General features: G+C 37.5%; 1 protein-coding gene across 3 annotated transcripts; it reads right to left on the bottom strand.

Moving 5' to 3' along the window:
* Positions 1 to 8: 8 nt before the first annotated feature.
* cblc (Cbl proto-oncogene C) lies at positions 9 to 16819 on the bottom strand. 3 transcript variants are annotated; one of them, XM_085291547.1, is made up of 14 exons: positions 16639 to 16819; positions 15566 to 15946; positions 9143 to 9289; positions 8908 to 9064; positions 8481 to 8602; positions 7975 to 8112; positions 7801 to 7888; positions 7543 to 7674; positions 4914 to 5099; positions 4226 to 4378; positions 3986 to 4029; positions 2815 to 2889; positions 2602 to 2657; positions 9 to 1273 (listed from the first exon to the last, which is right to left on the bottom strand). In XM_085291547.1, the coding sequence occupies exons 2-14, from the start codon at positions 15937 to 15939 to the stop codon at positions 1143 to 1145; spliced, it is 1803 nt and encodes a 600-aa protein (XP_085147673.1). In that variant the 5' UTR covers positions 15940 to 15946; positions 16639 to 16819; the 3' UTR covers positions 9 to 1142. The 3 variants fall into 3 exon arrangements, with proteins under 3 accessions (XP_085147673.1, XP_085147675.1, XP_085147674.1); XM_085291549.1 differs by having other exon boundaries at positions 4914 to 5096; XM_085291548.1 differs by having other exon boundaries at positions 15566 to 15943.
* Between the last annotated feature and the right edge of the window lie 483 nt (positions 16820 to 17302).

The following is a 17302-nucleotide window of genomic DNA, read 5'->3' as shown; positions in this document are numbered from 1 at the left end:
TACACACATTTTTTGATTGGTCTGTTTGTATTTAATGGAAAAAAGAACATCAAATAAAACTTGAAGACCAAAAATGCATCAGTTACAGGTTACTGTATTTATAATCAGTTACAGATGTAAATAAAGCGCCTTCACATTATTCTGACCGCCTTTTAATGTATCACTTTATGTCTGGATCAATTCAGCATTTATCATTTCCTGTACAGTTTTGATGGTAATCCTTCTACGTCAGATATAGTAACACTTACATATAATTTTTAATATAGCTCACGTCTGAACTGCCTGAAGTCACACAAACTGTGCATGTTTCTCATGCATCTTTCCGAGTTACTCTGTTCACTAGAGAATGACCTAAACAGCAATAACCTGTACATAATAACACTCTCTCTCATTCTTAGACTGAAATTTTCCTCTGTGATGCATCTTTGCTTTTGCCCTTCCAGAGAAAGGGTCTTTCTGTGACTCTGTCTTGGAGGTACTTGATACAGCTTGCTTAGCAATATCCTGCAGCACCTTAACACTCACACATACTCAAAGACCCTTATTTGGAGTGACGGGGAGAGAGAAATAAATGTTCAACAAGTCTGGTTAAAGTACACATGCTGCATGTCTTCTGCATGTAGGTCAAATATCATATCTGAAGAAATTGTGAAACACTTTTATGTAAAACTGAATGACTGTAATGTTATTTATCTGCTGTTTTCAAAGGGTTACAACTGCTTTATCAATATAGAGGCCCTTCTCTACTCTTATAACATTTACAAGAACAAACTTATGTTATAGATTAAAGAAAGAGGTAGGGTTTTTCTATTATTTAATAAAAATCACATTGTCAATTATTAAGCCTCTCCTTAATTTCTGTTTCAGAGTGTCAGTAAATACTTTAACTCCAAAGAAGATCTAATGTGACACTATATTTAGGAATTAGTACTGAACCTACCGTGTTGCTAATGGCAGTGCAATTATCAAACAGTAGGAGGCCACAGTGGGCAATTTTTCTGTTAGTCCCAAACACTCCACTCATTTTCAGCAGTGCAGCATGCACATGGTAGTTTGCAGCATTAAATATTATTTTTTACATTCAACAAAGGCTGATTTCTTGGATGAAATTAAGTCTATTGACTCTACATGTTGTTTGTCACTCAGGATGACATTGTTCTCTTCATCTCTCCCTGAGCGTACTTGTCTTTTCTGAGCCCTGGTCTGCTCATCTCCTTTTCCTTATGTCTTCTCTCCATTACAGGGATGTTGGGTCCGAGCCAGGGTACTCCACCTATACACAATCAAACAGAGATTTCACGTGAAATGCACAATATTCACAAGAAGTCTAGCGGGTTAAGGTGACTTACGTTATTCATGTAAGTGTATAGAATCTCATCTCCAACTTCTGATAAAATACTAAAACAATAATACCTAAACCTAATAAATAAGAGCACCTAAGGGGAATTCAAAACAAATCAATTTCACAGTTTTGACCTGAGAAAAATGATCTCGGTGCTACCATTATTATGCTAATGTACTGCAATGCGTCAAATATGAAACTATTTTTAACAGTATGAGTTCAATTTTCTAATTTCCTGTCATGACAAGGTGAACATGTCTGAGATGTAGAATAAAAATCATAAAGAAAAGCAAGTAAAGCTTATTAAGCAAACAAATATATCCCATTCAAGACCTGAAGAGGCCTATTTTTCTCTGCAGTGCAGCTGTGTGTCTTTAATGTGTTTTTCATTTTTTTTAGAGAAACACCCGTAAAAAACATGTGGTTCAAAGCGTTGAATGATTTCAGTATGTTTCTAACTGTTTTCCAGTCTTGTGCATCAGGTGAAATTTCTTTAGTTCGTTTTAAGATGGAAGGTCCTCTGCATGTTTGCTCACATTACTGTATGTAAATGGCCTGTATTTATATAGCGATTTTCTAGTCCCTAAGGACCCCAAAGCACTTTACACATCCAGTCACACACACATTCACACATGATGGCAAGCTACATTGTAGCCACACCCACCCAGATGGTATCTGAAAGAAATTTAAGAAGCACGCATACAGCATAACAGCATATGTAATTCACACTTCTGTATTAACTTGTTGCACATTATACTTTTTAAAACATGTTTAAGGAAGCATTATTCTTATTTCACCAATCATGCAGCAAGTATTCAGACAAGTCAAATTAGCAATACCACGCTGCACTGACAATGTTATTGAAATAGTCAGTTATAAGTATTATCAGCTCCTCACGTATGGTAAATGGCCTGTATTTATATAGTGCTTTTCTAGTCCCTAAGGACCCCAAAGCGCTTTACATATCCAGTCATCCACCCATTCACACACTGGTGATGGCAAGCTACATTGTAGCCACAGCCACCCTGGGGCGCACTGACAGAAGCGAGGCTGCCGGACACTGGCGCCACCGGGCCCTCTGACCACCACCAGTAGGCAACGGGTGAAGGGTCTTGCCCAAGGACACAACGACCGAGAATGTCCAAGCCGGGGATTGAACCGGCAACCTTCCGATTACAAGGCGAACTCCAAACTCTTGAGCCAAACTCTCATCGCCCAGCAAAAGAAGACGAAAGAAGGTTGTAACAACTATGACTTACTGTCGTCAGCTCTCTGAGAGGAGGAAGGAAAGTTTGCTTCTCTCAGGTGTTCCACGCTGTTTTACAAACACATAAACATACCAGTAAATTAACTGCTTCACATGAACCATCCTGTCATTATGACTACTAACTGCACTACATGCATAAAATTGAATAAAAAAAAACAAACTTGTTTATTGCTGTGAAATTTAAGTGGAGACAGGAGTCAATCACCTGTGAGAGAAAGGGCGTGGTCTCAGCTCACCAGCGTATTCCTCTTCACTGCCGCGTAAACCCTCCGTTCGACAACTAAATAAAGACAGAAAAATATATTTTATCACCTGAGTTGTTTTTTTAAAATTTGATAAATCATTGTGTAAATAATGTATTTTCCATTAACCTAAGCTAGTGATCCTAGATAGAACAACCATCAAGAATAACCTAACAAGCAAAAACAGAAACATTTGGATTTTTAAAAATTACCTCTCGGCTTTAATGCGTAGTTACAAAGCATAGAAACATTTTAATTATTTTAATAGTCTCAATATCTGTATAGATTCAGTAACTTGGCTTGCAGGTCGCCTAACCATTTTTAATCATTTTATGATTCCTCTAATTAAATATTGTTTGCCAAATAACAATTAAATCTTCCTTTCCAAAACAAAATGAGAAAATAACATTAAAACCGGTGTAGTTTGTAAAATTAGTTCATCAAAGCCATCAGTTGTCACAGAAGCAGCTTTTTACTTCTCTGAAAGAAGACTACCAGGTGACTATAAATAAAGCTAGAATGTCATGGATCTTAATTGAGTAGCAGGAAAATGCTCTTTCTAGCATACAAGCAGAGAACCTTGATGTAATACTACTGCGATCTCACCCGCAAGGTTATTAAAGTAAACTAAAATCAAACTAAGAACTAAAACAAGGTGTGAAAAAACATTGTAAAACATTGTAACATTGAAAAAAAGAAAAGAAAATTAAGGTAGAAATATAAAGGTAATATCTTTAGTTTTAGTATCTCTTAGGTTGGTAAAAATGTTATTAAAACTTGCTGGTGAGGCAATTTGCAATAAAGGATTGGACATGGTTTGTAAGACTACTACTTTCCACTACTTAAAAAAAGGTTTTTATTGTAATACGTATAATGATTTTCCTAAATCTTGATTTAGGATCATGATTTAGGATCATAATTTAATAATTATGAGACTAAAGACATAAAGAGACTAAAAAAAACCTAAATTAAAACTTTTAAATTAAAACATTTTTTTGTTTTCAAACAATAAAAACTCAACTAAAACTTGACGATCCACTCTGGACAGAGATAGAAACTAACCTGAACTAAAAAAGAAGTGGAATGAAAATAAAAACTAATTACAAAATACAAAACTATAACAACTCTGCTCACCTGTTTGTCTGTTTTCTGTACCTTTGCGTTTCACTGCTTTGAGGCTGCAGGAGAGAACAAACACAGTGACTGTACGGGTGTCGGCTATTGCGCATATGCACACGGCAGTTGGTAAATCTTTTCATTACTTTTTAAAAAGTTTAGTCTCTTGGAGAACTGGACAAATGCAACATCTCACATTTTCAAGCTGCCATAACCAAGAAGAATATGCAACTAACCTGAATGCCAGCAAGAACTTACCGAATAAGAGTTGGAGTGTTTGGGCAGTGTCTTAATTTCAGACGTCTGAGACTGGACGGAGGGAGAGGGACAGCGTGGCATTGTATTATTTTTAGGGGGTAAAGGTGGAGCGCTAATGTGAGAGCTGGGATACTGGAAGTCCAAACTGGAAAACTGGAAAATAAATAAATAAAAATGATAATAAAAAAAATATCACTCAATAGAGAGAACTTCTTTTAAAATCGCAGAAATGCGAATGAGGATGCATGGTGCACACAAGGTGCCTGGATTTTACTGTATAACAACTATTTAAACACAGAACTACAAATGTCTATTTGTATAGTCAAAAAGATGTGCAGGTGGTTTTATGAATCTATACTTGGGCGATGTTGCTTTCAAGTGACTATATATAGCATCCTATAACTAGTATTGACATTAAGCAGAAGGTACATTGCAGTCTAATGAGTTTGCATGTGCTTATTTTATTAACCAAAGATTAATGACTAATTTAATTTTGTCCAAACAATGACGTCGAATGAAAACTACATGACAAAGTTGACCTGCTAGAGGCTATACATGCAAACAATTATTTTCTCTTAACCCGATGGCGGGCCATACTATGGCTGTTGATGGCAGACCAAAAACTCAATTTGCTAGCACAGCACAGCTAAAATTAAACAACATGGAACACGGAAATGTATTTACACACCTTCCTCAGGGCAGCTATTTCCTTTACCATTTCTTCAATATCCACATGATCCTCTTCGTCGTCGTCATCATCGCCCTCCTCCACCAGCACCTGATCGCTGACTGGCACGTACGGCTCCAGGAGGATGGACTCTGTTCCTCTGATGTCGCAGCGGCAGTATGGGCAGGTTTGGCCAGCTGACTTCTGCTAGATGAATATCAACAACCCATCATCGGAAGAGGAAAAGAGAACGTTCACGTGAATGTGAAGAAACACCCATTCTCTTCAGCAGATTAATATCTTTTAAATTGTACAGTATGTAGTGGAATATGTTGAACATGTCTTCAAAGACAAAGGCCTCTGGCTGTTTGAAAGATAAAGGTAGTGGAAAATACCACGTTCAACAGACCCTGTAGATTGTGGTTTTCCACCTCAACATAAAAGGGAATCGTTGTAACATTCTGCTTTTGCTTCCGCTACTATAGCACAGAGCCTTTGTGTTTTTCCAGGTTTTGATGTGACCTCGATTTGTTAATATGATTACACAGACTGCTCGCCATACTATGTTATCTATTTTTGTACGCTGGTACGTCTCTAGTTTTAACAGGGATTAATGTTTATAGGGAACCTCACTACAAAATAGTTCTTTTCATTACATTAGTTCAAACATACGTTAAATCTAACTGCCCGGAAGTCTTTTGTTGTGTCAGATGATCGTCATTAAAATCCCTACTTACAAATTTTTCACAAAAGAAACAAGACATAGATTTCACTATAGCTGTGTTTATGACTAACAGAAACACCTTTAACCTCTCATGAACAGTATGCCAAGATAATGGTTTATGCATCTTGCACACAGTTGTACAGAAGGAGCAATGCATACTCAGCAGGAGTTTTTTTTCTAGATGTTGATCAGCAGCTAAATTATTGGGCCGTACTCCAGATATGACAGAATGAATGAGTTAGCAACATGCAACAGGACAGAAATGAGAGGATATGTAGGACATTTCCTTGAAACAGTGATGCTGTTTGCCATCTTGGAGATGACATAATCGATATGATGAGACCAAGATAAAGAGACGTCTGACTTAAAAACTTCATGTTTACGTTTCCAAACAACAAATCAATCGAGATCCTATCAATAAAAAAATTCAGGGCCACTGTAAAAGCATCCCTACTACAGAAATATGATGCATGTAGTCTATAAATGTTCTATTTCAAACTCTTACTGAATTTAACATACACGTTCTGATATTTGGTATGCTGCTGCAATGCTGATTTTGTTTTTGGGTTATGTTCCTTACACCTTACATGTCTATGTAAAGTAAACTTACAGTTAAAAAGAAAGTTTGCTTAACCTTAATCTCATAAAACTTACAACTTTTCCGTTGTGGTGTGGCATCCATGAAGCTCTTTGAACTTTCTTTTCAAGTTAGTCTCTTTTTCTCTCTCTCCCTTTCTCCCTCTCTCTGCCTTTCTCCTTCTCACATTACATGCGCACACTTTTTCTCATAGTGAATGTCACCGATGCAGCTTAAGGAGGATGTGAGGCTAAGCTCACACAGGAAGTCCTGAGCCAAATGTCAGGACATGTTGCTCTGCACCTTCAAAAAAACAAACAAAACACCTACTGAATAGGTGGAGGGCTTCTAGCTGGGATTGTCTGAGTAAAAGAACTAGCCAGAACCATGAAGCTATACTTTGACAGCTCCAGCTTTAATTCTGATTGGACGTCTTCTTTGTCACTCTGTAACTCGAAAGAGGAAGCAGGAAGTTGGGGAAGCCCCCCTGGAAGAGAACAAACGAAGTGCACACAGGACATGCTGTACACATGATGACTGAATTTTCTTTGGCTGAGAAATTTCTGTCATCTAAAGAGGTCAAATGTAAAGTGTATTGAAACATCAATATCACATGATATTCTGTACATTGTCCTCAGATTTTCACGTTTATATTATAGTGAATAGGCTATGAGCTACTTTGTATTATCTCTATTATATACAAATAAATAATGGTGACATTATGAGAGGATGATTCTTGAGTGTCATGCCTTGGCTATCAAGCTATAAAATCTAATAGGTCATCTAAAAATAGCTCAACAGAGCACATATTACAGGTGCTTTATAAGCATTGGTGCACTCGATATTGCCTGAGCTCGACTATAATTTTTCATGTAAACAAAAAAAAAAAGGAAAAAAAGAAAAGTGGAAGAGGAAAATCACAGCCATGTAGAAGTGTGATAATTCCATATTATTTTTTGAAGATAATATGTGAATACTGGGGGAAAAAATAAATCAAGGTAGTTTTTCAGAGTTAAAATAACTTCTTGCCAATCCTACATTTTAATAAAGTGTTTGCATGAGAAATCTTTTTTTGCACCAACCCCAAACCACATTCAAATAACCCGCATTGTTACAGTACAGCAGGACTGCAACCAACGACCAACCCGTGGCCTAAAAAACTATATCTAGTTCAGCCAGCCCAGACTGTTTCACCCCAATGAACACACAACAACGGTTACAGTAACTGTCTGTCTCCCTTCAACGTCTCTGTATGAGCGGGATATATTTGAACATGCGTCTGTGAATTTGAATGGATTTAAATAGGTTACAGATTTGAAAACTTTGAGTCCGTGGATGAAGATTCATACCTGCCAGCCTGTGAGGCAGGTTTGGCACAGGAGATGGCCACAGGGCTGAATCCGGGTGTCTTTATCCCTCTCTGTGCATATCTTACATAGCTGGTAGGTGCTGCCGATCTCACAGTAAAGCTCATACTGTTCCTGTTTGGTGGTTGTATTTAGTCAGAGAGACAAGACAACATCTCAGGATATTATCTGTTTTGTCTTGGCAAAGGTTCAAGATGCTGCAGTTAAATAGATAATGATGTATAAATTGCAGCCACTCACTTCTGTAACTTTAACTTTTCCTCTGCTGGCTGGTTCACACAAGCTTTTCAAGTCAGGGTTCACATCCCGGCCATCTGGGTACAAGTAGCTGCAGGCACAGAAAAGCACAGAGCTTAGAGAAAAAACACATAAACAAAAGAAGCAATTCAGAGAAATGTACATGTTTGTCCTAACCAGCCCTGATTGAAGCCTTGAATCAGAGCTTGGTAGAGAGGTATGTCCTCCGGGATAGTCTGGATGATGGCACCATCAAATGTCACGTGGCCAATAGCCCACTCTCCCATTTTTGTACAGCTCAGACGAAAGATATAGCTGCAAGGAAAAGGAAAACATGTAGCTCACACAGAAAATGGAAAAATAACCACATTAAGAGACATTGAGGTTTTCCAGAAATATCAGCAGAAGATTTTACACAATTTTCAAATGGGGCTAATCAAATTAAATTCCTCTCATTCTCAGCTATAATAACAATAAAAAATTTGCACTGCATGATACTTTTGGCCATGGCTAATGTTTGTTTGCAGAAACATTTCTTGAATAAACCCCCAGAAAACTAAAGGTATAATATTGGAGCAATAAATGAAAAGATTCTCTTATTTATATATATATTTAGAATCTTGAGACCTTTTTCATATTTTCATACTTTTTGAATATTTTCTGAGTGATGCATGAATCCTCACCTCCCAGGTCTGTGCAGGTAGTGTTCCAGACGAGCTATAACCTGGTCATAGGTGAGGAAGGCCATGTAGCCTGGATGAGTCACGGCCAGCTGGTTCCAGTTCATTAAAAGAGTCCTCCACGGCTAAAAGAGATGAGGGAAGAGGATTTGATCTTGGATACTGCATGCCTTAATCTTTTGCACGCCCTTGTTAGTGACACTGTCCGGTCATCTCCTCTAAAAGGGCAACTGATCTGTTTAGTGTTTGGATTTGTTCTCTTTGAACAAACATGAGCTTTAGCGGTGCTGTACAGTTTTCTTATTTCATCTATCGTGCGAAGCTACAGTAACTAGCTACTGGTAACAAACCATTCTCCGACAAGCAAAAATGCAAATAGACATATTTCCTACACCATCTGGTTCTTAATGTAACAAAACTTTCACCTTACCTGAAACAGTCGCGTGAAAACATCAAACTCAAACACAGAGATGTGATCGTTGCAAGTTAAGTCAATGGTTGACTTCAGAGCCATAGATTCCATTCCTTCCTCAAATGGATGTACATTTCTCAGCTGTTCTTTAAAGGTATTCCACTGCACTATACACCTGTCAGAACACATGCTTAATGTTTGGTAGATGTAAACATACACATAAGACGATGTCAAGAAATGTTTCAATACTAACTTGTCGCCAAATGACTCCCTCCAAAAGTCCTCAGCTGCAGATAACGCCACCCTGTATTTGTCACCCTGAAAACATCCTCCTGGATAAAAGGCCTTCAGCTCCCACAGCATGTGACTGAACAACAAAGTCAGCTTGGTCAAATTCCTCCTGAGAATGAAAGACGTCACAGACTTTAAGCTCTGGCTGCAGAAACTTTTATAGAAACATTTATAGTTTTGCTCCACAGTGTCTGAGTAATCATGCAATACAATCTTTTTCTAGGCAGAAACCCTTGTGTTTGTGAATCTCAAGTATACACAGTGTTCCTATTTAAAATGAGTTTTCCTAAAGCTTTATGTAATTGCATTAAGTACAAATAGATATCTGAACTTTTAGCACTGGTGCACAAATATAGGCACTGTTATATACTACCTTTCTGTTTCAGTTGCAAGAAATACAGACACTTTCCATAGATACAAACACACAAACAGAATCAAACACACTCAACAGGTAGTCCACCTTGCAAACAGGATGCTGCCTGCTGCATGCTTGTCTGTAAATACCACAAAATGTTCCATTGGCCAGTGTGTCACTTTAGGCCAGTCTCAATAGTCTTCTCAGGCACTTCAAAGGCTTTCTATAAATATAATTGATATTTTTGATAGTTTTATTTTGATGCTACACATATTTATAACTTTTAGTTTAGTTAACAAAAAACTTTCTCTTTTTGCTAGAAGCAACTTGGTGCAACTCTCAAATGGGAGTATATTAAAAAAAAATAACAACAACAACAACAGCAATAACACCTCCCCACCACATACACACACATACACATGTTACATTCAAGCATGCCATAATGTGTAGTGTTAACAAGTAAGGGTCTGTCCTCCTCCATGTGTTTTATGCAGCACAACATGTATAAAAATGTGTTAAAAAGCTAGTGCATGTACTACTACTGAACTTTGAAAACACAGAAGCTACGGACATTTAGATATGCTTTCACTTTTTACATGTGGGCATTACTTTACAATAAATACAATGAACAAGTAGAGGAGGGCTTTAATTTATGTTTCCATATTTATTGTCTATATTGACTAAAAAACACTACTGTCTGTTTCAGCTCTCTGTGCACTAATCCCAATCAATAATTCGAGTATTTAAACTTACTAAGGAAACTAAATTTCGTAACACAAAGTATTTCCTCTTTTCTAACACTTTTATGATGCAACTCTGGAGGCAATCATAACTGTTGAAATATTTAAAATTCTTTAGAAATCTGCTATTGTGGAAAGTGGTTATAGACTTTCCACCTCAATGAGAAAAAGAAAACCCTCTATGGTGTTAAATAGAGTACTCAAGAGTAATAGTAGAGGAGGAGGCGGGAGGAAATGTGTAAGCCACATCTCTCACTCTGGCTGGGCCTTTGTACTTAAAAATATCATTCAAAAGACAGAAACACTGCACTGAATAGAACCATAAACACATCAGCTAACATTAGGGGAAGTGCTTGAATTCCTTTTATTATGAGATATAATAATTTGCATTATAGTAATTTGGTGTCATTTGTAGCTGAACATTGTTGGCATGTTCCTCACCAGCTTGTGCGTGACCTCAAACAGTTTGATGTGAAGTTCCTTGTTACTGTTGCTTTCTTTCTTTTTTTTTGCATCACGCAGCAAAACAGAATTACTTCAAGTAATCTCTGGGTCAGTAACCACCTTTGAACTCTGCCAGCACCAAACAAGATGTTCCATGGTGCAAGATTTCAGATTTAATTGACAGGTATGTAAGTGAAAGAGAGCCGCTTGCATCGAACACTATGGGAATATTTCTCCAATTTGAAACAATTCTGCATGTTAATATTTAGAATCATAATCATATAGCTATTATCAGTGTTTCTTGTTTTTTCAAAGAATACAGATTCGTGTTTAAAACCATTTGCAACACCCAAACTATGTGGTAACCACTACTTGTTTTATAATATAAATTCTGCCACAATTCAGAGCAAGACTATTATAAATCTACTCCACTTCAGAAATTTGATAGTTGTGTGTAGTTCTACAAAACACTATGTGAGGCCCCTTCCTCAGTCAAAATGACAGTGCACAAATATAAAAAAAAAATAGATAAATAACTGACAGACTTAAATGCATCATAAGTAAGTAGCTAGAGCTCTTTAGATATAACGTGGCTTGAGGGCGATCGTGGTTCAAGAGTTGGGAGTTCGCCTTGTAATCGGAAGGTTGCCGGTTTGAGTCTCGGTCCTTGGGCGACACAGTCAGTGCGCCCCAGGGTGGCTGTGGCTACAATGTAGCTTGCCATCACCAGTGTGTGAATGGATGGATGACTGGTTGTGTAAAGCACTTTGGGGAACTAGTAAAGCGTTATATAAATACAGACCATTTACCATACGTGAGGAGCTGATAATACTTATAATTGACTATTTCAATAACATTGTCGGTATTGCTAATTTGACTTGTCTGAATACTTACTGCATGACTGGTGAAATAAGAATAATGCTTCCTTAAACATGTTTAAAAAAGTATAATGTGCAACAAGTTAATACAGAAGTGTGAACTACCTATGTTGTTATGCTAATGCTGCAGCTGTATGCGTGCTTCTTAAATTTCTTTCAGATACCCTCAAAGTTGTCAGTGTTTCGCTTATGATAATCTTCCAACCGCTAAAGCTTCCACTGTTGGTTTCTGTCGTCTCAAATAATAATTAGATCTCACTTCTGTTTTTAATTTTTAACAGGCAGAACTTTCATGTAAAGAACTGCTATTTCAGCTTCCAACAGTCAAATACTTTAAAAGCAGACTGAAAATTTGCTTATTTGTATGAGCTGTAGCAGTACAATCCAAAAAAAATGATGAGAATATAAAAGAGATTTGTTCTGATGTCTAAACCACAATATGTATAACAATTTGTGAACTTGCCACATGACTGACCATGCAGGATTTGTGGTATGAGGGCCATCTGTTGTACATGCTTGAGATTCTTGAAGATGACGACATAAAACTGTAAATATGGGTTATGTGATTTTCATATTCTACGGGAAAATCATCTTTGAAAACAGCTGCTGGCTGTGAAATTTTAGCAGAACTGAGCGTACATTGTGCAGCATGCAGTGGACTCTATAGAGTTACAGCCAGCTCCCCAAATGAACCAGCAGAAGGGATAAGAATGATATTTAAACTGTAATTTTGATGTTGATATAATTATTTGTTTATTAACTTTGTCTTTTAACATGCTAAACAAAGATTTTTTCAATGTATAATATAACCGAGCTACTTCAGTTAGTAGATCACTGTCACCTCAAGCAGTTTTGTGGTTTGAACTGACTATGGTCAGGTGGAACCTTTCTGTGTCTATTTTTACTGTGCGCCCCAGTTACTTTTCACCGGTTAAAAGTTTACATGCAAGCTTAACTAATGGTGCTAAGTTGGTTGCAGGAGTGGGGGCTGCTCTCTATATTAACCCTGTGATGGAGTAGTGACCCGTCCAGGACAAAACTCCACTTATTTCGCAGTTGCTGCACAAATTTTGAGCGCTGCTTTTCAACAGCAAACCGGCCAGCGCCTTGGAATAAAGCTAAAACATTAAAATGTAATATCAAAGCACATGAAGGTTAATGCAACTACATCCAGTCAGAACAAAAAAAAAATCATCATCAATCATCATCACCAGCTAGTTGATAAAAGATTGGACTATATTTTAGTTGGTGCTCACCGAGAACACTGCAAATCAGCTTTTCTTTATTCAGCATTCACGCTAGCTAATAAATTTGGCAGGGCGCTAAACTTGTGACAACAGAATAGTTATTTGCTCACTCAGTTCTGAACTAACACCGGTTGCAGGTTGGTATATTCGTAGGCAAATGCGGGCAAAAAATCGTGCTCAAGGTTAGACAGTCTCTTTCTCACACTGCTCAAATTCAAAGGATGTTGTTGTTGTTTTTTCTAGTTTCCCCATATTAGCATCACAAAAGTGCAAGGTTGGCTCTTTTCCACCTTAATTATTAGTATTCCAAACAGGTGCAGGAAAATGCAGCCAACACTCCACATATAAGTAAGTCTATTAAGCTGTTCCAGAATATCCACTTGAATGAAACAGCAGACAGAAAGTTATAGTACAAACAGAAAATATAAGTACAGAGAGTAAAGTCTTATTTTATTTTGCCTCAGCTTCTATAGGTGGTTTAAAATAGTTTTTTCTTCAGTGCATTTAATTTGTTTAAGGATGAGCTTAAACCTCTATCACTGCTTTCAAGTAAGACTTTTAAATCAGGCAATTATAATGGGCTATATTTAATTTGAACTTTTTTTCCTTTAGTAATGCACAAGTGGTATAAAACCCTTGGTCACAGGATACTGGAAGAAGAAATGGGGGAAGGTTTTGCTTTTTTCTTTTATAGTCTATTTAATATTCCTGCAGAAGTTGAGTTTAGAGAGACAAAACTCTTATGGTTTCTGTTACTTAAATTCATTCCCACAAAATTGACTAGCCACAGCACCTACATTAGATACTCTACACAAGATTTGACACTAGATCAAATGACGTAAATTGAGAGTCTTCGTATTTTACAGTTCCTTTGGTATATCAGAAAAAAAAATTGGCTTGAGAACATGATCTGGTTGAGAGTGAAGGAATCGTAGTGTAATCTGGCAATAATAATATCAGATGGATGTTCACTCATTTTGCTTTTTATAATTTTCTGTCCAGCTTCTTTTATTAGCATCTGGTTAAAAACACATTGTATTTGCTTCGATTAGGAAAGCTCGGGTATTTGCGTTACTTGGATCGGCATGGCCGATTTCATTTGTGGCACCAAAAGAAATGGAAAGTCTGGAAAATTCGAATCTAAGATCTTACAGTGACTTGCAAGACAATTGGTATGAAGCGGAGATGTCAAACTCATGGTCAGTGGCCACATACAGACTGTTTTAATCTCATTTTGGTCAACTGTTGCACAATACCAGATTAAATAAGACCTCAGACCTCTTTTAGTCTTAAAGAAATAGAGGTACATTTTAACAGTATTTAAACTTCAAGCTTAAAAGTCGTTTATGACTCCATTATATTTCATACAGGAATATGCCACATAAAATGTCTTGTTTCCCTAATCTGACAGAAGTTCTAAAACCTTCTTAGATAATTAAATAATTTCATTTTTCAACAATTTTACGCAAAGAAAAGTTAACCCAATTCATCTCCGTCAGCTGAATGGCTTTCATCATCACTTTTGGCATTAAGTATCTGCCTACAGTAAAGCTTGATATTCCAGGTCTGACAGCCATGGATTACTGCAAAACACTACAAAGCAGTGATTAGAAGTGGTAAATTAAAATAACACAAGTCCATAATGATGACAAGCACGTATATTTACATAGCAATAAATTATCCAACAGAACTTTCTATTGTCCCTGCCACACGAACAGACTGGTTCCTGCAAGAAACTATGAAAAATTGCAAACAAAGTGGACAAATTCATGGGTGAGAAGCATTTTGATAATTAAAAACATCACATAGGTACATATAAAGGTATGACTGGCATCATAAATGACCACTACCTGAAGATTATTTAAATAATAAAACAAATATCCGAGCTGTATTGTGAAAAATAAGTGCTGTTGGTCAGTTTTTCCATATTCAGTCAGGCTGCCATCGTTACAGTTAGTAATGCATAGGCACGGCTCCTTAGCTTAACCATCCCTATAATCGAGGCGTCGTGGTAGGCCGTGCTTTTGAGAAGTCTGACAATGCTTCACACCTCGTTCGGACAAAGGCCAACATTTCAGACAATCACCTTTATGACATGTTCAGTTCTTAACAACTTGATACACAACGCTTCCAAAATTCGGTCAGAAACTGATTTCCTACTTCCGTACATATGCTGCTGTTAAGGAAATTTGACCTGTGAGACTTCTGGAAAGTTTAGTGAGGATTTTCTTAATTACTCTCTGAAAATCTAAAAACACATTTTTGGGGCCAAAGAAACAGAAATTTGGCAGATTAACCTGTTAATCTGTCGCCCCCCCCCCCAAAAAAAAAAAAAAAAAAAAAACGAAAGAAAATTTATTATTATTTGCGATGACTTCACATGTCTTGTCACTTGTCTGAACAAGGCCAAAATACTGAAAAAAAGTGCACGCTTTCACATATAAGAGACTGGAGCTAGGATGAGTTTGCATTTTTGGTTAAACTGATGAAAAACATAAATGTAATCTAAACAAATGCTAATTTTACAAATGTCACAATGTTCTGTTATAGTAAAAATGTAATAATGAGTATGTTACACAGAGTTTTCTTTTTCTTAAAAAAAAAAAGTTGTTCTTTGTTTTCTAAACAATTTCTTGGTCTTGAAACATTTTGGTGTTTCAAGACCAAACTTTCCCTCTTCCCCTGCATGTGTATGTAGATGCCAGCCAGGGGCCCTCTCACCTGTAAGTTGAAGTCTCTTCATATATCTTCCTTCGTCCTTCTTTAAACAGCAGTAGAGCCCGCTCTGTCTTATCAAAGAGGTTTTTGATATGGATCCTCAGGTACTCTGCCTCGTCTCCGTGTGGCACCTGTCCACCTGCCTGCCTGAAGCCTTGGAAAGGCTCCCAGACCTGGATGAGCAGCACTGAGGTCTCTGACAGCAGCTGTGGTAGGTATGGCGGACTATTTCTCAGTCCAAGCCGAGGGGTACTGCACAGCTGTTGGAGTTTATCCAGTCTTCTGAGGGTCTTGCCCACGAGCCGAAGATCACCACGAGTGGGGGGCCCGGAGCTCAAATTCGGGCTCCTGGACGCGCCCAAATCTGCTGCCGCCATTGTTCTGCTAATGTGAGGTTTCAGGTGAAGTCAACCAAAAACTCAGTCTGTGAGTCTGTGAGTGTGTGTGTGTGTGTGTGTGTGTGTGTGGGGGGGGTGTCAATAAATATCTACAGTTCTTCTGTGTCAAGAGATGTGTAATCGCAATTTTTGAATGTGTGAATATTCACAAGCAATGAAGCTAGTGGTTGGTTCAAGTTTTTGAGCGTTCACTCTGATATTTGTCTTTAGAACGATATTTGCATGCCATCATGTTAATCTCAGAAGCATGCATCTTGTCCTCCTTAAACTGCATCCATTGTTGAGCCATAACAATCCAGTAGTATTACATTATCCAGCAACAGACAATAGGAGCAGTTACAATTACGTTTCATTTAAAAAGGAAAAGAAAAGTGTGCTCTTCCAGCCAATACAGCCACTTCTACTGATTTTTCGCTCACTCCTGTGTTCGTCTTTCAGAAATACGAAAATACAAGTGCTACAAAACAAATTCTACATTGTAAGTTTAACTTAATACGGGCCTTACAACACTCGAGGCCAAGAAAAGCACTAAAAATAAAACACAAAGAGGCACTGAGGCTAACACCAAGCCCTCAAAACATTTGAAACTTCTGCCATCACGCTCCCTTCTCCTCTCTCTCTCTCTCTCTCCACCCCTACACATTTATAGCAGATTTTAAGCACTGTACTCTTGCTTACCAACATCTCAGCAGCAATGCAGTCCTAGAGCTAGTGCATCTACTGTCAGCGCAGCGGAAACATGTTTTCTGTCATGGCCTGAAACATTACTGTTTCTCCTTTGTCTTGCTTGATGTCACTCTGCCCCTCGTCTTGATTGTCTTGCTGCAACCAGGAAACCAAATAGGTTTGTTTCTTTGGTCTATTGCTCAGGCAGACAAGCGGAGGGAGAGAGAGAGAGAGAAACAGAGGGAGGGAGAGAGGTGGGTGGCAGGGAGGGAGGAAGACAGAGAGGTGTGGACTCAAAACTAAACTTTTACTAAGAATGAAAGCAGAGTGCAGCTAAACTAGTCACTATCCAGACAGGTATAGTAACTAATGAGCTGGACGCCTGTGAAATGAATACAAAGGTCAAAGAACCGTAATCTTCACCTCACTGTTTTGTCTGTATAACGTTTAAATTAAATTTAAAAATTAAATTAATTTAAATTAATTTAAATTTAAATTTTTTTTTTTTATTTTTTTTTTTAAAACTGTATGATATTTTCTTGAACAATGTATATGTAAACTTCATAATCTTAACACCTCATCTGCTGTGCTTTTCAAAACATTTTGAAGACTTCTGGGCACTGAGTTTAGAAATTTCTTGAGTTTTGGTCTCAGAATTTAGTCCAATTCTTTTTTC

Source organism: Mchenga conophoros, linkage group LG11, assembly GCF_057382185.1.
Source record: "Mchenga conophoros isolate Kocher_MC1m ecotype Shallow Benthic linkage group LG11, M_conophoros_male_GT1.1, whole genome shotgun sequence".
Taxonomy (NCBI): domain Eukaryota; kingdom Metazoa; phylum Chordata; class Actinopteri; order Cichliformes; family Cichlidae; genus Mchenga; species Mchenga conophoros.
Note: the sequence above shows the minus strand (reverse complement) of the source record. Positions and strands in the feature narration are given on the sequence as shown.